This window comes from Drosophila nasuta, chromosome 3 (genome assembly GCF_023558535.2).
Source record: "Drosophila nasuta strain 15112-1781.00 chromosome 3, ASM2355853v1, whole genome shotgun sequence".
Classification (NCBI taxonomy): domain Eukaryota; kingdom Metazoa; phylum Arthropoda; class Insecta; order Diptera; family Drosophilidae; genus Drosophila; species Drosophila nasuta.
Window position 1 is genome coordinate 46043572 of NC_083457.1, and position 25575 is coordinate 46069146.

At 42.0% G+C, this 25575-nt stretch overlaps 4 protein-coding genes across 6 annotated transcripts; all 4 read left to right on the forward strand.

Annotated features, from left to right (window-relative positions):
- Window positions 1-4013: 4013 nt before the first annotated feature.
- LOC132792003 (probable serine hydrolase) lies at window positions 4014-5462 on the forward strand. The gene is made up of 2 exons (XM_060801185.1): window positions 4014-4291; window positions 4402-5462. Exons 1-2 carry the CDS (start codon window positions 4268-4270, stop codon window positions 5404-5406), a joined length of 1029 nt encoding a protein of 342 aa, XP_060657168.1. The 5' UTR covers window positions 4014-4267; the 3' UTR covers window positions 5407-5462.
- A 517-nt stretch (window positions 5463-5979) lies between these two features.
- On the forward strand, window positions 5980-7203 carry LOC132792004 (probable serine hydrolase). Of its 2 annotated transcripts, XM_060801187.1 has the most exons (3): window positions 5980-6165; window positions 6225-6417; window positions 6469-7203. In XM_060801187.1, exons 1-3 carry the CDS (start codon window positions 6142-6144, stop codon window positions 7161-7163), a joined length of 912 nt encoding a protein of 303 aa, XP_060657170.1. In that variant the 5' UTR covers window positions 5980-6141; the 3' UTR covers window positions 7164-7203. The 2 variants fall into 2 exon arrangements, with proteins under 2 accessions (XP_060657170.1, XP_060657169.1); XM_060801186.1 differs by having other exon boundaries at window positions 5983-6165; window positions 6225-7203.
- A 201-nt stretch (window positions 7204-7404) lies between these two features.
- On the forward strand, window positions 7405-8760 carry LOC132790386 (probable serine hydrolase). Its single transcript, XM_060798884.1, has 2 exons — window positions 7405-7678; window positions 7746-8760. Exons 1-2 carry the CDS (start codon window positions 7655-7657, stop codon window positions 8697-8699), a joined length of 978 nt encoding a protein of 325 aa, XP_060654867.1. The 5' UTR covers window positions 7405-7654; the 3' UTR covers window positions 8700-8760.
- Window positions 8761-12664: 3904 nt separating this feature from the next.
- LOC132791342 (SEC14 domain and spectrin repeat-containing protein 1-B) lies at window positions 12665-24878 on the forward strand. 2 transcript variants are annotated; one of them, XM_060800215.1, is made up of 10 exons: window positions 12666-12729; window positions 14519-14750; window positions 15697-15892; window positions 15951-16064; window positions 16122-16296; window positions 17995-18741; window positions 20305-20669; window positions 20793-21283; window positions 23428-23722; window positions 23789-24878. In XM_060800215.1, the coding sequence occupies exons 2-10, from the start codon at window positions 14584-14586 to the stop codon at window positions 24428-24430; spliced, it is 3192 nt and encodes a 1063-aa protein (XP_060656198.1). In that variant the 5' UTR covers window positions 12666-12729; window positions 14519-14583; the 3' UTR covers window positions 24431-24878. The 2 variants fall into 2 exon arrangements, with proteins under 2 accessions (XP_060656197.1, XP_060656198.1); XM_060800214.1 differs by having other exon boundaries at window positions 12665-12729; window positions 23428-24878.
- The last annotated feature ends 697 nt before the right edge of the window (window positions 24879-25575 follow it).

Sequence of the window (25575 nt, forward strand, 5' to 3'; positions counted from 1 at the left end):
ATACGCACATGGCGCGCTAAATTTATAGCATAGTTATCGGTTGATGAGTGTAGGAAAAATAATGCATACTTTTGCGCGGCAAATGATAAATGCAATTACAACTAGCGAAATTATCGTTGCATACTTTTCAGCACATGTTTTAAATAACTTGCCAATTGATTGCAATCGACAAAAAGGCAAAGCGTAATAGTGTTGCATACTTTTGCGCGTTATAAATAAATGCAAGTGACAAATACCATAGCATACTTTAAAGCATCACAGACAAGTGTAATGAAAGTCGATTGAAAATGCCAACAAGATACATCATTTGAATTACAAGAGTGTAAAGTAATAGCACACTTTAGTGCACAAGTTTATCATTTTCTAATTTGATAAATCTGTAATTTAAACACACTGCAAATTGGATGCAGTTAATCAATATTGAAGGCGCATAAGTAAAGTTCTCACCTGCTGCTGCTGCTGCAGGGTTTGTCCAAAGTCGTAATTGCAATTACAAATTAGAAAATGATTATACCAGCATGACAAATATTTGTATCCTTCAATTAACAGCATTTAATACACAGTCTGTATGCAAAATAAGAGAGAGGGCATCAACTACATAGTCGCACGTTGGTTCAAATTGTGGCTGCTGTGCGAATGCAAATTAGAAATGCAGCCAAAAATGTAAATTTGCTTGGCTTTTGTGTAACTGTAATTCCATGCACATACACGCTCACGTAAATTGAATGCATCAGTCAGTAAATAGAGAAAAAAGAATGGCAAACCAAGAACTGGAACCACAAAATGAAACTTTTTAGCTTAAGTAATTTTCGTGTGAAAATAATTCATTAAAATTAGATTAAAACGCTCGCTACCAGCACAAAACCTCAAAAACGTATAACGAGCAGCTCGAAACGAAAAACCTAAAATGCGATATGGTAAAATGTGAAATGTGTAAAACTAGAAAACAGACTAAGGACTGCACATTTTTGGCAAATGATTTCTTAATGCAATTTCTTGTAACGATAGTGTTTTTTGTTTGGGTCGGGTCATGAGACCGGATGTCATTGTTGCTCTTAAAGTTCTCACACGGCAAAATGCCGGGGAAAAGCACATAAAGAATAATAGCAGAGAGTTGTTCCCCCTCGCTCGCTCGCTCCCTTCTTCTGCTTGTTCTTCACTCTATTGTTGTTGTTCGGCTGATGTGCGTATCAGGCAGCAGGAGACTTCCGGTGTTTTCCTTTGTTGAGCATCTCTCTCGACCAGCGACCCAGACTGAGGACTGAGCCGGGTTGAGCTGTGAGCTCAGCTCGAAATGATGCCATGACGGTACACCAACACTCTCACACACACACACATGCACACACACACACACGCACACAGAAACACACACATGCAGACAGGTTGAAGGCGTCAGTCCATGAGCCCGTTCAGTTTTCAGCACTTCGTTCTCACAGTTCGCAATTCGTCGAGTCGAGTGCACTATATGTGTTGTTGTAGGAAGAGATACCCGGAGAATTGTTTATCTACCGTTGAGCAAAATGAAAAATAAACGCTAGGAAATGGCGAGCAAGCGATATGCGAAATGGAGGAGGCGGCGACCTAAACTCAATCCCGAACCGACATTAACCCTTTTTTGCCAGACCCATTGTTGCGACTATCTGCTGCGACATCATAAATATTTATCAAACGAAATGCTGTCATGGCGAAGAACGGGGGGCACTTAAGGTGTCAAAAGGGACACAACAAAACAGCGAGGACAATGTGCGATGGAAATAAGGAAAGCGAACAAGTGTTAACCGCACAAGTAAAGCAAACCAAAAGCAAAGCAAAAAGTAGAGCAGCGAAAAGCGAATGGGAAAAAGAAAAGAATGGAAATTAATTTGCATATGTTAAGTGGCAGAAGCAATTAAAGCCCTGGCACGCAACCGAAAGAGGCCCCATAAGGAGATGGATATCAAGAGACAGAGAGAGAGAGAAAGAGCAAGCTCTGGCAAAGTCGCTGCTGCGGACGCGGTTGATTGAGATGTGAAAAGGCGCAAGGCACAAGGCGCATAAAGCACAAGAACCGAGCACGCTCCCAAATGCCAACTCAAGTCTGACTACTCGGGCAAGGACCGGGGCAAAAAGAAGAAGAACCCAAGCCGGAGGAGCGAGGAAAGCACCGTGGAAAATGTGAAATCATAATTGGCTTCCAAATGCTTGAACTCAATTATGTGCGCAAATTTCGGGTATGCTGTCGTTGACAGGCAAATTATGGATTCAAGGCCAGCTCCCAGTTCACAGCTCCCAACTCGCAGTTTGCTCGTTTAATATGATATGTACATAGTACTGCCATATATGTATATTTATATATATATGCATTGTGTGTGTGTAGCACTTGAATCAAAGCCCAGGAGGTGGATGGGTGGCCAGTGAAATGGCACTTTCACTTTAGGAGGGGCGTGTGCTCAAGACAATTTGCATAGCATTTCAACGGCCAACAAGGCCCAAGGGTAACCAGCGTAACAGAGAGAGAGAGAGTATGGGGGATAGGGAGAGTAGGGAGTGAAATAGGTGCCCAATGGGAATGCCAGAGAGCTGGAGGGGGGAACCGAATGGAGACAGTTCAGAGCCAGACATGATAAATTACTCAAACACGAATTAAATATAAATCATAGCTAACGCGCCTGCAATGTGCAATGCACAGGAAATTTACACAATGCATTTGGAATTGTGTTCTTGGGAGGCGTGGCCGACGGGTGGAAGGCAGGTGGAAACCGACGATGACGACAGGTTTGCCCGGAATCGAGCAAGTGAGTGGCTGCAGCAGGCGGCGTCACTCAACACAAGGTTGCCTTAGTCAAAAGGTGCAGAAAGCGTAATCAACAGACAGCAGACAGCAGCGAAATGCCGAGACAGACAGACAAGCGGAAAGGGGATATAAGAATTGTGGTGAAAACCGACGGTGAACTCCGCTTTTCCACTCTCGCTCCGTCAGTTATTGGAATATAATAAAATACAACATTTAAAAGCAGTAAAAAACGAAGACATGACTTATGACGAAGTCCAAAATACTCTTGAAATTTAGTAATAGAATTATTTTCATGTTCATGAAGATAAGCCACTTTTTGTGTGGCACAAATCATGTGATAGTCCAAAGAAGGCGTTTAAATTCTAGCTCAAAAATAGCTGATGAATTTGCAACGCAATAAAATCTAATAAAAATCAATAATACACCTTCATGCTAAGTTAGTGTATTAGTTGCGCCTACTATAAACTGTCGTAACTGTCGCATTATCACAAGTTGAACAAATCGCCTTACAAGCGGCACAAGGTCAGACCGTGAATGGGCCAAGCCAGATGTCTCCACTGTGGCTGTGTCGTCCTGTGCTTTCAACCTGTCAGATCGAGGTGAATGCGAGCGAAGTTCCAGAAGCACGTGTCGTCCAATGGAATCCATTGGACATCCCTTCGGTGGGAGCCAAAGCAATGAGATAAGTGAAGTGGAAAATTCGATTCGAAAGTCACGTGCTAATCGCAGCATTCCCAAAACCTCTCGACAGTTTATGGACTTTGACACGGGCATGAGTCCACTTCACTTCAGTCTCCATCGCCGTCGCAGTCACAGTCGGCGTCATAGTCCCACAGTCATTGCCAGGTGTCTCATTTACGGCTCAGTGGACAAACATGGCCAACTGAGAGCAGCTGAGCGTGTGTTGCTGTCTGCACTCTGAGACTATCCATCCAAATCGCATGCCAGCCGTAAGTAGGTGAAGGTGAGCCAGCAATTGTGTCGTATGCAGTTGCATTTCAAATGCTCAATTGCTTTCGCTTCCTTGAGTCCCTTTAATAATGCACTTTAAAGTGCGAAGATCCAGAGATGAGACTGACAACAATAAATAATATGTCTTTTGTACTCATTTGGGTTCCGGTTTTTCACTCACTACGCTCTCTTTGCGATCGAATTGCGCTCAAGAGCGCAGCTAAAAGCTCTCGCTCTCTCTCAGAGAAGCTTTTGCTTGGTATAGAAAGCACAATTGTTGTGACGCTTGTCTCAGTCGCCGGCCACACGTTGTTAAAAAAAGAGCACAAACAAAGTGCGTCGCATTATCGATTTGTCACACATCGAATAACAAGAATTAAAAGTGGAAATTTGTGTAATTAACTAACCAGCATAATCGAATGTAGTTGAGATAATCGCTAGACACCAATCTAGTGGCTGCAAAAACGAACCTTTGGAAGCGGCCAAAAAAGCAACAGCTGTCCACAATAATAAAGGGTCGACCAAAGTTCAGAGAGCCGCGCAATGGGAACTTTATCATTGAGCGACGTGAGTAAGCACTATTGAAAGCTCCAATGTGCAGCAGCAACAGCAGCAGCGAGAGCAACAACAACGTTTGTTTATACACTGTGCTACAAGTAATTGAAACCCATTTACAGTACGAGGATGTTCGCATTTGGGCACCTTGGGGCCATATCTCGGGTCGTTGGTATGGCAATCGAACGGAACGTCCCATACTCGCTATTCACGGCTGGCTGGACAATCTGGGCACCTTTGATACACTGATACCTCTGTTGCCCGACTACCTTGGGGTTCTCTGCATTGATCTGCCGGGACATGGCTGCTCCAGTCGTCTGCCACCCGGAATGCACTACAGTATGCACGACTATGTGTTCATCATCGCTCGGGTCATGAAGGCGTACAAGTGGCAAAAGGTCTCACTGTTGGGTCATTCATTGGGTGGCGCCTTGGCCCTTCTGTTCACGGCGTTGGCGCCGCACAAAGTCGATATGATCATCTCGCTGGACATTTGCCTGCCCATCCTGGAGTCACCGCGGATGTTGTCTGGCTGGGCTCCGTACCTGGAGAAGCATTTGGTGGAGGAGGAGCGTGCCGAGCAGAGTGAAATGCATGAACCGCCTTCGTATACGCTGCCTCAGCTGCGCAGTCTAATGGCCAAGGGTTCCTTTGAGTCGGTGCCCAAGGAGTTTGCTCATCATCTACTCTATCGCAGTGTGGCCAAGTCGCAGTTGTATCCGGAGAAATATTACTTCTCCCGCGATGGCCGTGTAAAGTATTACGTTATATTCCCGATGAATCGAAGTCAGGGTTCTGAGCTGGCTCGTCGCGTTAAGAAACCGTTTCTTATCATTAAAGCATCCAATTCTCCCTATGTTAGTCCCAACTCCGATGAGGCTATCGCCATTCTAAGAAAAGAGAACCCACATTTCGAGATGCACGAGGTGGCAGGAGCACATCATGCGCATCTCACAAATGCCACCGAGGTTGCCAAGTACCTTGTGCCATTCATACGACACCATCGACCGCCTCCGGTGTCTAGTTGGTCGCTGGCTGGCGAGGAAGCAAACATCAGCAAAAAGGAGAAACGCAAGGCCCAGGAGCGTTTCTTTTCCTGGAACTTGAAACGACGTAGCAAATTATAAAGGGGGAAATAGCAAATGGGAAAAGGATAAAACTTTCAACTTTTTATCAAAATAAAGATTATCATATAAGAGTGAGTGAATGTAAGAAAATTCCCATGAGTCATTTTGCATCCCTTAGCTTAATTCGCACAATTCTAGAACAAACATAATCTAAATATTTAACAATAAAGTAAACAATTAACATTTAAGACGCTTAGCAGCTTTTAATTATAACATGAGTGATTTTAGCTATTTTTGTTAATCCATCGATAAAGAAAGCTATAAATATAGCGCTAAAACTATTGAAGTTGATTTGCTTTCAAGCTAGTTAAGAAACGTGAGACGATATCAGTTCAGCTAAAACAAATTATTATTGCTTGATAATGTGATATTTCTGTAAGTGATAATCTGAACATCATAATAAAAACTATGCTTCAACATTTTATTTGCAATCTATGCTGTTAGCAAAGCTTCAATAGATTAAAAGCAACAATGTGTAAAAATAAAGAAAGAGATTAAGAAAAAGCCGATACGCTTTGCTTGCGATTATGCTCGTGTAATCAGAATAGTTATTTTTAAAAGAAATTTGGAAGTTTTCACCTGGCTAATCGACATTCGGGTCAGTTGTCGATGAACTCTTTAGGAGAACGTAGCTAATCAGTCACGTGCCAAAAATTGTAAATTCCTCGAAAAAAGTAAAACTGCTTATCAAAATAGTTTAGCCATAACTCGTGCTGGTTATAGAATCGGAGCAACATGGGAACTTTGTTACTGAATGATGTGAGTAAAAGTATGACAAATACTTCAGACAGCTAATCGAGGGATTTCACAATCGACAGTACGAGGATGTGAGCATTCCGTTGCCCTGGGGACATTTGGCGGGGCGCTGGTATGGCAACCGCAGCGAACGTCCTATTCTGGCTCTACACGGCTGGCAGGATAACCTGGGCACCTTCGATACACTAATTCCCCAAATGCCGGACTACTTGGGAGTGCTCTGCATAGATCTGCCAGGACATGGACACTCCTCTCGTATGCCAAAGGGAATACAATATGACTTTGTCAACTTTGCATTCATCATAGGTCGAGTGATGCAAGAGTTCAAGTGGTCAAAGGTCTCGTTGCTGGGTCATTCAATGGGCGCCATTCTTAGCTTCATTTATAGCTCCTTAGCACCGCACACTGTGGATCTTGTGATACTAATTGAGGGTGTAATAAATCCATTTGCTCGACTGGACTTGGATATTTCTGCATTCAATATCGAGCGGTGTCTACAGGAAGTGGACCGCATGGCAATTAATGAGGCTACCAACTATGAACCCACTTCCTACTCGATGGAACATTTCTGCCAATTTGTTCATACCTGTACAGTTGAGGCTGTGCCCGTAGAACTTGCACCACATCTGCTCAAACGCAGCGTACACAGATCTCAGTTGTATCCAGATAAGTACTACACATTGAAAGATAATCGCACCAAGTGTGCCGTTGAACTGCAGCTGAGTCTGGGACTTGCAGCTGAGATGGCGCGATGCGTTCGAGAGAAACCTGTCCTTATCCTCAAAGGCGCCGAGTCCTCTTTCATTTGTGAAAGAGACGAGGAGGTTCTCTCCATTCTGAGGGCGCAAAATCCTGACCTGGAGTTCCACGAATTGCAGGGCAATCATTACATACATCTCTGCAATCCTACCGCGTGTGCCGCTCAAATTGTGCCCTTTTTAAGGCGTCATCGTCCACCTTCAAAAATTGATAACTCTCATCGGAAGCAGCACAAATTGTAGTCAGTTTATATAATAAAATTGTCAACCTACTTGGACAAAAGTAAAAGTGAGACTAATATTCCGGGCCGTGATAACCACGAAAGCTTCTCGCACAGCTGATGCAAAAGCTTTTCACACACACCTGACCTACGAATATGTTTGCTTGTGATCGCTCCAACCAACTGCATTCGCATTCCAATCATGAAAGCTCTTTCGGAATATCTTCGATAGCTGAAAGTAGTTGGAATTTGAAACAGTTGCCGCACAGCTGCGAGCACTGATAGTTGAAAACAATAACTCTATTTTTAATAATGGATAAGCGTCTAATTAATATTCAACGTTAATCAATATCTTCGGTTAGTTAAGATAGCAACCAAAAGCCTTGTGGAGACCCACTGAGCGTTCAATTGATAAAAAGTCGGGCAACGTCAAGTCATAGCAATAGCATTCAAAAAGCGTCGAAGCAGTCTAGAAACTAAAGTCAAGAGGCGTCCAAGGTTCAGCGGATCGTCATGGGCTATTTGTCATTAAGCGACGTAAGTGCGACTCCAGTAAAATTTAAAAACCTCGTGATATATAGAGTATATATTTATCCAACTATAGTACGATGTTGTGCGCATTGATACACCATTCGGACATATGATGGGGCATTGGTATGGCAATCGCAAGGATCGCCCCATTCTGGCAATACACGGCTGGCAGGATAACATCGGCACCTTCGATACACTAATTCCCCTGTTACCCGATTATCTGGGAGTGCTCTGCATGGATATGCCTGGACATGGTTACTCCTCAAACTTGCCGGCGGGCATGCATTACAGTGCTGACGATTGGATACTCATTATTAGTCGCGTCATGAAGGAATACAAATGGTCAAAGGTCTCGCTCATGGGTCACTCGCTGGGCGGTGTTTTAAGTTATATACACACAGCACTTGCGCCACAAACTGTCGACATGGTTATCCTCTTAGACATCACATTGCCGCCCTTTGACGCTCCCGAATGCATTCCGAAAATAGGCTCATGGATGGAGAAGCATCTGGTGGAAGAGGATCGCAATAGACTGGCCGAGGTGCAGGAACCTCCCTCCTATACAATGGAACAGCTGCGCGTTGTGCTGAGTCGAGGTACCTTCAACTCGGTGCCTTTGGAGTTTGCCCAACATCTGCTCAATCGAAGTGTGCGGAAATCATCACTGTATCCCAATCGCTACTACTTTTCTCGCGATGGTCGCACCAAGTATCACACACTGTTGCCTTTTTGTGCGGAGAAGGCACTTGAGTTGATCAAACGAGTTAAGGACAAGCCGTACCTCATCATCAAGGGCTCCGGATCGCCATTTATCGATTCCAGATGCGATGAAGTACTCAACTATCTGTCTGAGAATAATCCGTACTTTGAATTCTACGAAGTTGAAGGACTGCATCATGTGCATCTCACAAATGCGGCCGAGTGTGCCAAGCACATTGTTCCCTTCCTGAGGCGGTATCGTCCGCCTCCCATGGGCAGCTGGTCGATGGCAGAGGAGGAGACAAAAGTAGCTAAGGGGAAACTCTAATGCTGATACAATGAAATGAAAAATCTAATAATCAAAACTAAAAATATTCCATTAAAGAAACGATCCCTTATTACACAAGCTTCTCTAGCCTCCACTTGACTGTTATCCTATTGGGGACATATTCGCATTGCCTTCTGCTATGTAATTTGAGCAAGTTTAAGCCGCTTAACTACACTTGAGCGCTTTAGAACAATTAGCTGCGGCACATGTAATGCGATTGCCATTTGCCAATGCGATGGCTTCGGCTTCGGCTTTCGACGTGGCCTTGACGCAAAAGTTAAGCAACAATCAAGGCTTACAAAAGCACATCCTCCTTCCATTCCCATCGTCAGCGATTGTAGTGGTTGTCAGCCTGACAACTGGCTTATGACTTAAGCCATTGTTGCCTAGCGGAATGAAATATGAAATAATCAGACAGCCTAAAAATATAGCGAGCTATCGAACAATTAGCTCTGCTCCTTCCCTTTATCTAGACAATACATGTAAAGGCACTTAAATAATGCGAAATGTAATCAATTGTTTGGGCTAAAAAGCATTTGAAAATCATTTTATTGTTGGCGTGACAACAAAGGCGTTGCCTACTTTTCGGCGCCGGCAGTGTAAATTAATTTTTCGGCATCCGCACAAATTTTGCTTGCCTACTTTTAGGTGCCGCCTAGTAACAGCAGCCAAGCCAGCAGCAAATGAAAAGCGGAACGGGAAACAACGAGGCGCATACTTTATTTAATTTAAGCAGTTTCCCGCTGTCTCAAATACTCTAGAAATGCTTGATAGGAGAGTATATTAGCGTAGTCAACTGGCAGATCACATATAGAACATTCTAGAGTATCTTTTTAGTTGTTCAGCCATTTTGCAGCTGTGTCCTTGAAACAGCTGCTGCTGCGCTGCCGTCTGCTGGCAGTTGCCACATGCCGCATGGCCACAAATGCTGAATATCAAATATGTATTCGTATTTGCTTTGCTCGCATAATTTTCTTGTCATACATTTTGATTGCTCATATTAATATTTATGCTTAAAGTTTGTCCTCGCCGGCTCGCAACGCGCGCGAAAGCAAATTCGAATCAATTAACGCAGCAGCGTCGAGTTCTTGCATATTTTCATACGCTGATTAAACAACAACATTTAAACAATATCGATTTTGCAATTTAGCTGCCTTCCTACAACACTTTTTCAGCTCAACTCGCAGCCCACACACGTGGCATACATTTTGTAACCAGAGACGCCGCGGGAGGTCTCCATGCCATGGATTGAAGGTGAAGCCATAAACTGTGAACGTATGCCAGCGTATGCCTAGAGATTTTTAAATTAAAGCCAACTCTGTAGAGCTCTGGTATAACTTCTCATATCCATTACACTGGAAATTCTTGTGGCATACTTTTCGGGGCGCAAAACTCATAATTAACTCGGAACTCGGTGTGCAATGAAATGCGAATCAATCAAATGGATTGCTCTTATCTCGCGATTTGTGAATTGAATTAGTTTCGCAGAACTTTGCTGGAAACCCTTAAGCCAAATGAATTATGCATGTTGAGCCCATCAGTCGAGAGAGTCCAGTGCTTCTCCTCCATCACCCCTTGTGGCTAGCCGCTTAATAAACTAAAACTGTTTAAAATTCTTGGTGTGCTACGCTCGACGCTGCAATAAATCTGAAACTGCACTCAATTGCCGCAGCGCATGCAACATCAGGCGTCGCGGTCGCCGTCGCAGTCGCCGTTGGCAGTGACGTTGACGTTAGAAACGTGCGCGCAATTTTCGCAATTTTCTAATAGTCGCTAACGCATCAGAGAGAAGAGAGCAAGCGAAGCGAGACCATTGGGTCTGTTATTAAAAAGTAAAACAAGCCAAAACACATTTCACGTACATTGCCAGAGGAGAAGGAGTTTTTGTTTTTCAAGCTAGCCTGGCCGGAAGTGCTTTCGACGCCATTTTGTGGTCGGCTTTTTACGGCCAAGACTGCTGCAATTGAGAGTGCAGCAGCGAGTGCTACAAACTCATACACGAGATCCCTGAATGCCCTTTATCAGCTGCTGCTACGTGCTCATTGAGGCCATCACGCACTTTAACCTACAGCGCACAAGTTTCGCTACAAGTCCGAAACAAAAAAAAAAAAGTGAATGAATAAAGGGAACGGGAAAAAGCGCGCCTATGCTAGGAAGATTGCCAATAAATTGTTGCTAAGCAGCGAGATGGAAACGCAGCAGCAGCCGAGCTGTAGAGAGGAGAGCGGGGGAGCAGCTGAAATAGTCAACGTCATGGCTCGTCCTTTTACTGCTGACACAGCAGCAACAGCAGCAGCACGATACCACAGGACAACAACAGCGTGAGAGCGAGAGGACAACCATTTGCATTTTCTCTCCAACCTTCGACCCACATTCCGGCTACCCATTAAATCTGCTACAATTTACTTGTGATTGACATGTTTATAAGGGTCGCACACAGCAGGAGCGAGCTAAGGATTCTTTCATTCTCATTCTCATTCTTCCATCTCTCGCTCTCCCCCCTTTTAGACTCCATGGCGTGACGAGACGAGGGGTGCCATGGGCGTTTTCACTCTGCTCTGCTGCTGTTGACCTCCATAACAAGTGAAGCCCAAAACTGGTTTTCTTTCCTTTTTCCAGTTTCAATAAATCTTTGATATTCGCACTGTCCGAGCATACTAAATATCCTTTTCGCATTTCAAGTGCTTTATTGAGGCAGCAACCAAACACACACCACTTGAATTCCTGGAATCCCATACGCACACACAATTAAAAGTTCCCACGTTGCGACAAGGTCCATGAATAAAACAACATGATAAATGCAAGTTAACAACACCACAATGACTCTTGCATACTCTATTAATAATTGGCAAATCTATTCTGATAAATTGGCATCAAATAAATGAAGAAAAGATTTTCTTTTTGGAAAGTAATTCGAATATAAGAGCCAAAAATAATAACTCCCTATGCAAAGAGGTGTAGATATGCTTTCAATATAAAGAAAATATTGAGTTTGCTATTTTTATACATACAACTTTTTGTTAAATAAAGAAAAATCGAGTGTCCTCGAAACCCATTTTCAATAAAAGAAAAACAATGCGGTATTATTTTTCAAATATACCAAATTGATTTACCAAAATACTACTAAAAATCAATATACTGAAAGCTATATTTGGTATATCGATATATTATTACATTCAAAATACACCAGATTCTTAACAATCTTATTTACTTTGTAGCTTTAGTATTTTTTGACTTTTAGAAAACAATTTTGTTATTTTTTTAGAAGACATTTTTATATGTTCAAATTTAAATTTAAGCTAGTCTAGAAGAACTATAATTATTATAGAGTTCATTTAAAGTATCAAATTGTTTGCTTAAAAATAACTGTAATCGAGCTATTAGAATTTCTTTACGAGTTCATTACCTTAATGGAAATTGAAGATAATCTGAAATAAGTGTAATTATTGCAAAGTTCATTAGAAGAATCAAATCGTTTACTTCCCACTCGTGCATAGATTACGTAATAAATATTTACTAATAACATGTACAATTTTCTACACGACTTCCCCACTAGTTTTCCCTCTCAATCCACCCAGCGAATGGACTCGCTTTAGGGTCAAAGAAGCGAACACAGACTCCCGATATCAGCAGCAGTGGCAGACAAAACGCATGTTTTGTTTTAATTTAGCTTGGGCTGGAAAAAAGAAACCTCAACATGGAATCTCGCATGCGAACAGGTTTTATATGCACTTTTAACTCGATGAAAAACAAAAACAAAACTGAAAAGAAAAAAAGGGCAAAGCCTGCAGAAGCAGCAATAACAACGAAACCAATTGATATGCAAAGGTGTGAAAAAAACAGCTGACACGCGACATTTAAAGCGAACGCAACTCGAACTTAAAAGCTCGATCGAACTGCAACTCAAACTGGGTTGCAAAGCAGGCAGCGCAAGCGCCAAACAACAATCTACAAGATACAAAACTGAACTTTAGTCGAGCGCGCAACTTGTTGGCAAACGCACGGATCGAAAAACTGATCGTTGAATCGGGTTCGTAAGCAAGAAAACAAAAAAAAAGCAAATTCCAAAACAAACAAAACGCGACTCAAGTGCAATTTTGAAAGTCGTTGCGAACTGTGTTATGTGCCACAAGAAACGGAAAGAAAAAAAAGCAAAAAACAAAACGGAGATACATTAAACGAGATTTAATGTCAAATTACAATTTGAGGGGCAGCGCATAAAAAAGTCGAAAAATAATTAATTAAGCCAAGAGATTCGAAATGATGCCAAGAGCAAGAAACAAAACCAACCAACATTTGTCAGCTGTTAAAACAAATTCTTTGCTCGAAATGCTAATGGCTTTTGTTGCTGTTATTTGAGTTGTTGTTGTTGCTGTTGTTATTGTTGTTGCTGCTGTTTGAACTTTTCAATTAATTTAACAACTCGAACCCGGGGAGCGAAGAGCAAACATCTCTCATTTTCGCCTGTCCCGCATAGATCTTATCGCCATATCATAAAACCACACACAACTCTTCTCAAGAAAGTTTACAAACCGACAGATGGGAAAGAAACGGTTTTTGTTTGTTTTTGTTTCATTTTCATTTGTTATTGCTATTGTTGTTTTTCTATTTTAGTAGCATTTTTTTGTTGTTTCTTGTTGTTGTTGTAACGCGCCGCGAGGCCTAAAAGCCCCTTCTGTCTGAAAGGTGTGCCCAAAAAACAAAAGCGGGGCATTTAACACCCCGCGGGTGTCTCGCCTCGCCTCCCTTGTTTCCCCCCATTCCATCGTTTTTTCGCCTCTAAATTAATATTTTATTTTTATTTCGCTGTTTTGCTGCGTTTGCTACTTTTTTGCTCAGCGAATTATTCAATTTGAATCTGACATTTGAAACTTGAAATTCATGTTGAAGTTGTTGTTAAAGTTGTCGTTGTTTTTTTTTTTTTTGTTGTTGTTGTTTTTTCTTTGCTGTAATTGTAATTCAATGCGGAAGACGGCAGCGGCAGCGGGAGCAACGGGCCATAACCGCTAGCGCAGCAGCGACTCTTGACAATTATCAGTTGTTTGGGGCAGCAGGCAGCAGACAGCAGGCGGCAACAGGTTGCTGCCAAGTGCTGCAAATTGTTCGTTGGCCACATTGAATTCTTGTCCATAAAACGGAGCAAGTTTTACAGTCATTTACGCATAACTGTAAGATAGAAGCATTGAGAAACAGGATTTCCACTCTCTGTCTGGGTGTGCTTGCCACGCCTCTTATCAGCTAGTTGGCAACAAATTAAGCCAATTGCCTGCAGCTGGCTAGCTGCCTGGCTGACTGGCATAGAAAAAGTTTAGTGCCCTCTTCTTTTCCCCCTCGACTTGCAATTTGTGTCAGGCAAATTTCGACAAACAAACAAAAAAAAACAAAAAAAAAACCATGCGCAAAATTGGAATTTTTTTCCATTTTCCATTAGCAACAAACAAACAACAACGAGCAGCTTAGCTCTTAAGCTAACATGAAAATAGTGAAAATCATGTGAGTGAGTGCAACTCAGTCTTTAGTCTTCTGACTTCAGTTCGCTGTCTTCAGCTGCGACTTGTCAAACGTGTTCCAAGACGGCATTGGAAAATGTGCATTATGCAGCAGCAGCAGCCGCAGCAGCAGCAACAGTTGCTGCCACAGCAACAACAACAACAACAACAACCGCAACTGTGACTCGGTATTAATTTTCAACAACAACAATAACAACAACGAGAAAAGGCCGCTCTCGATGAAAAACAAATAGTCATAGTGGTTTTAGCCTTTTGTAACGTTCTGACTTGTCTAACATTGTTGTTATTTTCTTGCTGCCACGTTCATAGAAATGACTTTGCGGCCCTCGAACAATTAAGCTGAAGCGCGCTGAAAGCTCTCGATCTGAATCTGGATGGAGGAGGACGTGTTGAATGCGCTGCAGATGCGCAGTGCGTATCTATCGGGCGGCTACGATCGCAGTAAACGCATCATATTCATTGTGAATGCATTCAATGATCAACAATTGTGGAATCGTCGCTGCCTTCAACTGACGCTCGACTATCTCAAGCGTTCGCTCAGGTGAGATGATGAAGAAACTGAAGAAACCGACCGCTAATCGAAACCAAATTAACATATACGACGACACTCTTATGCAAATGATAGGCTTTAGACATTTAAGTCTTTTCATTAGTCGCGGGTTCTTTTTGGGGGCCTCTATGTAGATAAGGAAATAAGCCTCCCAAGTTATTAGCATATCAATTCTGGTTTATTATCGTAGTTCTCGCTCTCTCGACTATTTTTTTGTCGCTGTTCGATCAAAGCTACACAAAAAAACATCTATCAAACATTCTAGGCAAAGCAAGTAAGAAAGTCAAGTATGCTTGACTATGAGATACCCGATAAAAGCAAAAAAATGCAGTACGGTATCACAGTATTATACCAAAAATATACTAAAATATACCGATGACGATATTTGTTGTATATTTCATTATTGTTGAAATATACTAAATTAATATACCGAAGTAAATACTAAAATATACCGAAGGCTTTATTTGGTATATTCATTTTGAAAGCAAAATAGTGCGAAAATCTGCAAATTTAATATACCAACAAATTTTCAAACATACCGAGGGCGGTATTTGGTATATTGATATACTATTACATTCAAAATATAGCATAGAGTAAAAAATATGCCAAACTAACCACCGAACCAACAAAGTCCCGACTTTTGCAAACGTTTTTTCCCATTCAAAATTATTTCTCAAATAACTTCTAAGATTTTCATCAGATCGCAATCAAATATTCTGTTAATAATACCCTTCTACCCTATGCTTAGCGCATATAAAAAACTTTACTGTTTTCACTCGGACAGAAAGCGATAAAATTAACCACGGAATAAATAATGACTAAATATGTGTATGTGATCAATCAAGCGTTGATTAAAGCCAGTCGAGCTAAACGAGATTTGACTGATCCCTCGACTAATGAGAAGTCTTCTTCACTCTTTTCTCTTTGCTTCTTTCAGTGCTGCTCTATTGCAGAATGGCGTGAGCATCGTTGTCAATGCTCAGGAGAGCAGCACGCGCATCTCTCGTCAGCACGTGCGTCAAATCTATGCGCTCTTTGGCGGCGACATCAGCGTCGATTTGTATCTAGTCAGGGCGGAAGGCTTCTGGGAGAAACACGTGGAGCCATGCGCCAAATCGCAGACCAAAGGCGAGGTAAGCCACAATTGTAACCGCAACTTGAACATGCAAATGATTCAGAACTTCTTCGCAGCCCTTGGTGCTGTCTAAGGCACGACTGACAAAGTTTATCGAGCCACACAATCTGCCCGAAGAGCTGGGCGGCACGCTGCAATTCAATTACGATCTGTGGCTGCAACAGCGCAAGGTAAGTGACAGAAAAAATCAACATAAATCCATTTAAATGCTCTACTTTTTGATTTAGGCCATCGATGAATTCAGTCGCACCCACGCCCAGACGTTGGGCGCCATGGAACAGCTGTTGACACTGCTGGGCGGACACAAGTCGCTGCGTCCGGCGGAAGCGGACGTTGAGCTGAAGAAGTGCGCTCAATTGCATACGCACGTGCAGCGCAGCATTGAGGCAGCCATCGAAATGGGTAAGCGGCAAGTTCGTTGCCTCAGTCTTTCGTTTTGCGTTCACGAATTTACATATTCTCAATGCCCCCGCCGACACTCGCGACGCTGTCGAGAAAACGAGTTGCGCGACAAGTAATTTATAACACAACAATAATAACAACAACAACATTCAGAGACAAGCTCAGAAATAAGTCGTGTGCGTGTTTCAATTAGAAATGAAAATGTTTGCCAAACTTGTTTTTGTCTCGCGTTTTGAGTTTTGAGTTGTGGGCTGACTTTTATTACACTGCATAGCATTGAAATTGTTTCATGCGACAGCTGAACTTGAAAAACTGTGGGAGTCAGGGATAAATTATTATCGAAAACAAAGTCGTAAAGTATTAAAACAAGGGAATAATCTACTTACCATACGCATTGTTGAAGTAGCTGCAAATACAGATAAAAAAGGTTATTAGAGAAGAATGGAAAAATGATTTGAATACTAATTAAACAAGCACAACAACTAATTACTGAAAGTGTGTGAGAGATAATCATTGTAACGTATTATATGGTGAGGTCAAATGATATTATCTTAAAATGCAATTAAAACTTTAGTGTAAATCTAAAAGAAAACGTTCAAAACTAATTCAACATTTAGAATAAGTAATTATTTTACCGTTTGAAAATGTGAAGTATAAACCAATAATTCAAGCAATCAAAAATTAAAGAAACTGTTCTAGAATTCAAACCAAATTTATAGGAGAGGAATGAAAGATTAGGTATGAATACTAATTCAACATTTACAATAAATAATTGTTTAAATTCTTGACTGTGTGAAGTCAAAATAGATTCGCTTAAAATGTTTAGAAGACATTTACAATTAGTAGAAATCTTTCACTCAGTCAAATAGAAAAGAAGCTGAAGCTATAAAATAATTTGCTATATTTTTATTCAAAAGATTGAAGCAAGATTATTAGAGAAGAATGAAAATTGTGTAAGAATATTGTTCAACATTCAGTATAAGTAATGATATGCACTTTTCACAATGTCAACAGCGAAATCTTTCAGACAATCAAATAGGAAAGAAGCTTAAGCTCTATTCTAAAGATCAAAGGAAGATCTAGCTGACAGCATTCTTAAAGTTATAGCAATAGAAAGCCAAAGAAGATCTCCAAGTATAGATAAGAAAGCTGTACAAAACGATTATATTTATAATGAGAATCTTTAACTCTGATTATATCTTCGTTTGTACAAGAAAATTATATTTCTAATGAGATTCATTAACTGGGAGTATATCTTGAACTTCAACAACTTCATCGCGTATTTCTGCGATCATCTCATTTAAGTTCTTCAATTTATACACTTTTAATCTCACATCTGTAAGCGATCGACTGTGAGTTTTGTTGAGCTGTGTTTCATAAGTGTCTTCACTCAGAGAGTACCACAAAAACCGCACACATGAATCTCATGTCTCAGTAGTTGTCATTGTTGTATGTTGCTGTGTGTGTGGGTGACTCTATTTAACATACATCGTGACCCTTCACTTGGCCCGTTTTGATTTGATGCGCAACGAAAAAAAAGTGCCATTAAACTGAAGATTTTCACTTTTACATAAGTTCGCTTGGGCAAACAGAAAAACCGAAACGAAAATGTGTTAAGCAAGCAAACACTCGACTAATAAAGAGATTTTCATTTGAAACTAATACAAGCTGAGCCCTTTTTTCCTCATTTCTCTTTAGGTAATGCGATCTTGGCCCGCTTCAACGAGGTTTACGAGACGCAGACGACAACAACAACAACGACTTGTGCGGCGACTGCAACTGCGACAACGACACATGCCACACCTGTTGCCACACCAACAACAGCGACGGCAACAACGAACCCCGCCCGTCCCCTGTTGCCACCCGATTTGGGTTGTGAGAGAACCCGCATCGAGTTGCGATTGAATGAGATCGAGAAGAAACAGACAGCGATACGCACCGCGTGGCTTGAGCTGTTGCGATCGCTGCGCGAGGCACGCGAACTCTCCACCCTAGCCGAGGGCGTGGCCTTTGTCACCAACTGGATTCTCAACCAGGCAGAGCAGCTGCTCAGTCGGCAGCGCAGCGTTGGTGGCGATGTGCGCGCCTCCGAGACGCTGCGGGCGGCACACGATCAACTGGAGATGGAATGCCGTGACACCTACGGCTGCTATGCGGAGTTGCTCTACAAGATCGAGCAGTTCGCCAAGGAGCGATCGCTGGCCACGTGCCAGGATCTGCTCTCCCAACGCGACTTTATGCAGTTTGTGTGTCGCTCCTTTGCCGAGCGTTTGGAGAGAAGACGCAAGGTTCTAATGACAGCGTTGCGTTTCCATCGTTTGCTCGATCAATTCGAGGAGCAGCTGCTGATTGCCAATCAGGCAGCGGATGCAGAGCCCAGCGAATTGGATGCACAACAGGCTGATGAACTGCTCAGGCAACTGAAGACGAGTCAAGTGATGTTGGGTAAGTTTAGACGTTACAACTCTCGAGTTGTTCCCACGTCAGCTAACTGAAAACTTGACTACCATTTAATCATCCATCAACTAATCAAGCGATCAACTAGCAAACTGCAGTCGTAACTATTTAATGGGCCGGCTTATCAAGTGAAAGTCTGCTGCATTGCTTAATGCAAATGATCGTCTTAAATGGATTTGACTGCTATTTTACTGATATTTAAGTAGACAGCTGCAGCAGAGCTATTGGCTTACTTGAAAGCGAGAGTATTTGGCAGCTTCTCACTTGAGTTGATAGCAGACAAACTTGATGCAGCTTATTCGGCTTAGATTAAATTTGTTGAAGCATAGTTTGACTTCTGACAGTTTCATTAGTGAAATCTGTTATGCAGTCAACACTAGTTTGATATCTTCATTCTAAAGTGGCACAATTTCAATTTCAACATAGATTTTATTTTCATTTCATTCATTCATGCATAGATAAGAAGTCTAGGTCGAAGCCTACTTTGATAACAGATTCGATAATAGCAGACAGAGCATTCTGGAATTACAAAATGTGTAAATGGCTGAGAAATATACGTTTTGTAGTAAACAACTCTATTGTAAATTAAAGGCAGTTCGCTTGACTGGAAGACACCGGCTACCTCTCAATAAAGGCAAAATAGTGCAGTATTATCATATGCCGAAATATATATTTGGTACACCGATATGAGCAAAATCATTTAAACCAATACCAAGTTAATGAACCGAAAAATACTGCAATATACCGAAATATATACACACATATATGATATATCGATATATGCAAAATAATATAGTAATATCATTTAAATATACCAAATTAATAAGACAAAACATACTGAAATATACAAATAAGATTATTTGGTATTTACCAAATTAAAAAATCTGAAAATCTAAGCAAAACAGTGCATTATTATCATTTAAATATACCAAAGTAATAAATCGGAAAATACTAAAATATACAGAAAAGTATATTTGGTATATCGATGTAAGCATAATAGTGTATTATTATTTTTTAAATTTACCAAAATACTGAAATATATAAAAAAAAATATATATATATTTGGTATATTGATATATGTAATAATAGCTCTTATAGCTTTGATACAGACAGAGAACGCAATCTCCGTCTCGGCTGCTGAGAAGCCGCTATAAATAGAGAACTCATATTTAATTTGACTTTGATCGACGATGACTTTCCATTAAGTTCCCAAACTCTTCTTCATTGATCTTGTTGAGAAATGAGATGTTGGAAAATGAGCAGAGAATGACACTACAATTTTTAATTTAATTTTCTTCTTTACAAAACGATCTATGAAAGCATCAAATACAAAACTCTTTTTTAATTAAATTTTACTCATTATTAAGCGATCTATTAAAGGTCGTTCATTGCCTTTTAGTACTATATGCGATTGTGTATTCGAAGCGTATTCAATGAAAGCTACACGAACAAACACCTGCTGCATTCTTCGTTCTCTTAGAATGAATTCGTTTTCATTACAATCTCGATGTTGCAATCGAACCTTGCAACCTTTTCTCAAACTGTTTACAGGCAACATCGAACGCGAACTTGTGCGTGAGGGGGAAAAGCTGAGCGACATGTTGGCGATGCCGGTGAAAGACGCCCTGGGCCGTGACCTCCAGTTGGACTACAGCAACGACATTGCCCAGCTGCGGCGACAGCTCGACACGAGTCGCACGCGACGTAAGCGGTGCGGGGAGCGTGTGGCATTGCAGCGGCTCACCTTGGAGCAGGTGACCCACATTCATGGCTACGAGCAGGAGGTGCGCTGTGCTCTCAACTGGCTGAACGAGCTGTATGCGGTGCTGTTGCGGTGTCACTCCCATGTTGGCTGCAACATTCACGAGATCCAGCTGCAGAAGGACGAGTTGCAGGGGTTCGAGGAAACCGGACGGGTGAGTTTCCCCAACAGAGAGAGAGAGAGAGAGATATAGAGAGCGAAGAGAGCTCTCTCTTTCGCATTTTCGGCTAGCCAGTTTTTGGCTTATTATCTTTTCTTTTCCTCCACTTCGTCTTAGAGCATCTACAACTACGGCTGTCAGCTGCTGGAGGCATCGCAGACACTGCGTCTGTGCTGCAAGCTAGAGCAATCGGAGCCGGAACAGTGTCTGTTGCAGCTGCAACGCACCTGGCACAGTCTCCAGTCCATTGCCCAGGAGCAAATGACACGATTGCGTGTCTCCGCTGTCTTCCATCGAAGTGTCGAAGCTTACTATCGCCAGCTTCGTGATCTGCGTCCACTGCTCACCCATGAACTTGCCACACAGCTGCAACAGCAGCGACTGCAGCACAATCGCAGCAGCAGCGGCATCAGCAGCGATGCCGAAGCGGAGACTGAGGGTTCACCAGAACTCTCCCCGCCAGGTGGCGGCCTTGGAGTGCGTCTCCAGAGGCATCTACTGGCCAGGGAGCAACTTCTGGTGGAAGTGGGTCGCATGGTGCGATTAGGACGACTGCTCAAGAAGCGACTCAAGGAACCGTTTATGCTGGACGCTCTCACGGGCAAGAGGTGAGTAGAACAACTAATAAATCTCTTTAGCACATATGGAGAAGGTGCGTGCGGCGGGGAGAACGAGAAAGATTTCCACTCAGCGACAGTAACGACGAGGGAGGAAAAACCACTCAAATGTCTCAGCAATAAACGCGGCAGATAAAACAAAAATAAAATCTGACAAAACTTAAAGCGAAGAAAAAAACGCTGCTCGACTCACAGATACCCTGGGAGATAACCACAAAAGTAAATTCATATGCAAACTATTTAGAGACAAACCCTATGAACTATTGGAAGAAACTGCTGAAACTTCTACATTTACTCAGTAATTATAATGAAACTTCTTTTCTTAAAGATATGCTAAGAATATTTCATAGTAATATCTTAAAAATGTATCAGGAAATACAGGAAAACGTTTTCTTTTAAGTTGCATTGAACGAAAAACGAAAGAATTCAAGATCTCAGAAAAAAGAAAAGAAATGCGTTCATGGTGTATTTAGCGGATATCTACCAGAGAGAAAGAAAGAAAGAATTTCAAGATGATATAAAATACTTTACATGTTTGATCTATAATAGCAAAGAAATATCAAGAAAATAAAAGAAATATTTTGAATTGAATATTTAATACATCTCGAGATAAAAGTATATGAAATGTATACAATATGATACAGATCGTTAGAAAAAAAAGGAAAAAATATATCTTAGTAATATGTATATTATCTTAATATATGTTAACTCCCTAGAAGAGAACATATACATTTTAAATAGAAATTTAAGAAAACTGTATCAATATAAAATATGACAGATATCCAAAGGAGAAGATAAATATTTTGAATGAGATATTTAACAAATGTTCATATATCAATTAGAAAGTGGAAAGATCTTTTAAGAAAGTTCACAATGCAAAATATGTAAACTCTCTAGAAGACAAGTAAAATCTTTCCAATTAACGAAAGAATTTCAAAAGCAGATACATTCAATATAATTGACATATTTAGCCTTCCACTTCAACTACCCTTTCACCTTGCCTACAGGGTATAAACACTCAGTGAAAAGTGCCGCCAACTTTGCTGATCTCGGGGTTCATCAGTCTATTTCGGTGCGTGATCCAGCGCGTTGCGTCTGAAGCTCCGTCGGTGCGGTAACTAAAAAACACACATAAATACTATATACGAGGAATATATATATAAATAGTGTGGCAACTGTCAAGTTGTCAAGTAAACGAAAACAGCCGGCAATCACATACATACATATATAACGGAATATATATATATATAGATATAGAAAAGTCTTGTGGCAATTGTGGCTCGTTCCCACTGGAAAAAACGTGTCAACAAGTGGGTCAAAGTGTGTCGTCGTGTGTGTTAATTATAGCAGTCTGATTCCTGCACTGTCTGAATAATTAGTGAATCTGTGTGTGTGAATAGATCCTGACAAGTGAACAATTACTGCGCACTCCACACGCAGCAGCAACAACACAATCAACAGCCACACATCCGTCAATTAATAATTTGTCGACTGGCTGCGAGCCAAACGCGTGTTTAGCTTTTGCGTCAAAGGCGCCACAAGTTTGCCTAAATGTTTGCCCGATTTCGCAATCTGTTTGCCAAATCAAAAGCCGATGATGAGCTGCCCACAATCGTGGTGGATGAAGCGCCCACAGAGCAACCGAATGCCGATGATGTCGCCGCTGAGCAGCAGCAGACTTCAAGTGCAGCGCCTTTGGCCAGCGAGGAGGAGGATTTAAGCGTCGATCGCATTGAGACACTCAGCAACTCGACACAAGAACTTTCTCAGCTCCTGGATGCGATCAACTTTTGAGCAGCAAGTTGCCTGATCTCAGCAGCGAGGATACCGAGCACGATGAGGATGAAGATGATGATACGGCCAGCACATCGAGTGTGAAAACCAAGATAGCCAAAGCTTCTATAGAGCGTGACATAATACTCGAAGAAACCGAAGAGGAGGAAGAAGTGGAAGCACCTCAACAACCTCCCCTTCAAAGCTTGGACAAGATCAAGGCGCTGATACGCAACGACAGCGAAACATATCCGCACAGCGATTACACAGATCAAGAGGATGCCTCGCCCCCCGTCGCACTCACGCGCCGCCTCCCAGGACTCGACAGCATCTCATCACGATTTACTTCCCTGTGATTACAGCATTGTGCCCGACGAGTTGCCCCTCGACAGTCCCGCCACCGATGCGAGTCCCTTGCACGACAGCGGACGCAACAGCAGCGCTGGCAGCGAATCCTTTCATCAGGTAGAAGCACCTTCGCCATCCACGGTAACGGTGACACCCACTGGGAGCAACGAACTCGCCTGCGCTGCCATCTCACACAAGCTGAGCGCCATCGCGGAGGTCGCTGAATCCCTAGATGCTGTGATACGTGATTGCAGCGCTGGCGATGTGGATCTCTCCAAGAAACTGGGCAGCAATGGCATGAGCAGCGAGGTGAGTCTTATGAATCTCCTTCCCTCTTTCTCTGCTCAGACTGTTAATAAACTTTTCTACCCTAAGGACTGGCAATCACGTTCCACTGAGGATGATTCCTTTGCCACCGCTTCGGAGGGCAACTTTACGCCCAACTCGCATTCGTCGTCCTTCCAAACAGCCTCGGGACGCACCAGCTCCTACATTGGCTCCGCCAAGAACTCCTTCGACGAGGCCGACGACTCAACGCTGAGCAACTTTGAGATACCTGAGTTGCCGCAGTCGCCCGTCAACATGTCTTTCGACAGCTCCGAGTTGAGCTACTTTTCCGCTCAGCAGCCGCCTCTGCTTCCTGTTGTCGATGATGATGATCAAGACAGTGTTGTGGGCGTGGCCGAGCTGCATAGTCAGAGTGTTACGCCCACTCCGGAGGTGCAACAAGAGCTGCTGGCGCATCCCATCGAATCGGATAGCGAATTGGAGGCTTACGGACTGGATTCAAATGTTATTCGCACCGAATTGTTGCCCAGCGTCTCCACAGCTGTTACGCCGGAGGTGAGTTCCCAGTCAACTGCTGTTGCTGTCGCTGCCACTAACAACGAACAGAAGACGTCGACGACGACGACGTCGAGTGCGTCACTGCCACCGCCGCCGCCACCGCCAGCTGCGTGGCGTCGCAGCAAATACTACGAGAACATTACGAAACAGACGATCAAGGGATTCCTCTGATATTTGCCAATTGCAGACGTCGACATAACCCGCCTAATTAACCCGCGCCATTTGCTTTGTTACATTTCTATTTACATTCCTTACTTTTTGCATTTTTGTTGTTCTCTTGCCAAAACCGAAAAATTGAAAAATCGCTGGCAGATAATTTTTATCTAATTTACGTTTAAGTTCGTTTCTATTTTAAGCACTTTCTTGATGTGCTTTTCACTTTTTTTGTAGCGCATGTTTCAATTGTATTTATTTATTAATTAGCAATCTACTTTTAGTTTAGCTTAAATTAATTTGTAGCCGACAATTAGAGAAATCCAACATAATTTATTAATCATCATCCCCGGCACATTTAAATAATGATAATTATTTTTAGCCATCAGCGAAAAATGTTGCATGCAAATTGTTTTAAATTTTTTTTTAAGTGAATTTATTTTTGAGTCACAACTGAGTCACAAAATAGCTCAATATATATTTTATAATATATTAAATAATCATTTTTTGACAATTGAAATTTAGAGTTTTGAATTTCTAGCGCGAACACAAAAAAAGTGTTGCATAACTTCAGGCTGAAGTTGTAATTGGGAGCGCTTTAACCCTTGTGCATCACTGGGGGTTTAACTAAGAGAGAAGCTAACGCTCAATTAAGCGTTGGTGTTTGTGTGTGACTGTGGGTGTCCCTAAACGTTAAGTGATGTCAATTAATTTTGAAGAGGGAGTTTTCACTCGCGCTCACTCGCTCAAATTAACAAGCCACTCAAAATGTCACATTAATCTCAATGAAAATGTTATAAATTAAATATTTATGTTATTATGTGTGGCACACATGTGTGCAAGTGTGTGTGTGTGTGTGTGTGTGGGTAATTCGTATAAAGTCCACGTATAAACCTGCCGCATCTTCGAGTTAAGCGCCAGCAATAGCAATCAAATCAAATTGCCGTCAGTTTTGCCGGCGTTTCGTGATTGCCGCGAAAAGCTGACCAAGAAAACAACAAAGAAGACAACAACAACAACTACAACAAAAGAGCGGCGCTGAAAATATAATTCAATAAATTTTGTATCCGTTGATAGGCTGCAAAATAATAACAGAAAACGTTGATTGGAAGCAAAGGCGGCAACACGAACAGCACGAATTATGTGCCTCAACCTCCGACTCT

Coding starts and splice junctions, on each gene's coding strand:
- LOC132792004 (XM_060801186.1), top strand. CDS start 6,142: ATGGGAACTTTGTTACTGAATGAT. Junction 6,166..6,224: donor GAACTTTGTTACTGAATGAT/GTGAGTAAAAGT, acceptor CACAATCGACAG/TACGAGGATGTGAGCATTCC.
- LOC132790386 (XM_060798884.1), top strand. CDS start 7,655: ATGGGCTATTTGTCATTAAGCGAC. Junction 7,679..7,745: donor GCTATTTGTCATTAAGCGAC/GTAAGTGCGACT, acceptor ATCCAACTATAG/TACGATGTTGTGCGCATTGA.
- LOC132791342 (XM_060800214.1), top strand. CDS start 14,584: ATGGAGGAGGACGTGTTGAATGCGCTGCAGATGCGCAGTGCGTATCTA. Junction 18,742..20,304: donor GACGAGTCAAGTGATGTTGG/GTAAGTTTAGAC, acceptor AACTGTTTACAG/GCAACATCGAACGCGAACTT. Junction 21,284..23,427: donor GACGCTCTCACGGGCAAGAG/GTGAGTAGAACA, acceptor CTGTGATTACAG/CATTGTGCCCGACGAGTTGC.
- LOC132792003 (XM_060801185.1), top strand. CDS start 4,268: ATGGGAACTTTATCATTGAGCGAC. Junction 4,292..4,401: donor GAACTTTATCATTGAGCGAC/GTGAGTAAGCAC, acceptor ACCCATTTACAG/TACGAGGATGTTCGCATTTG.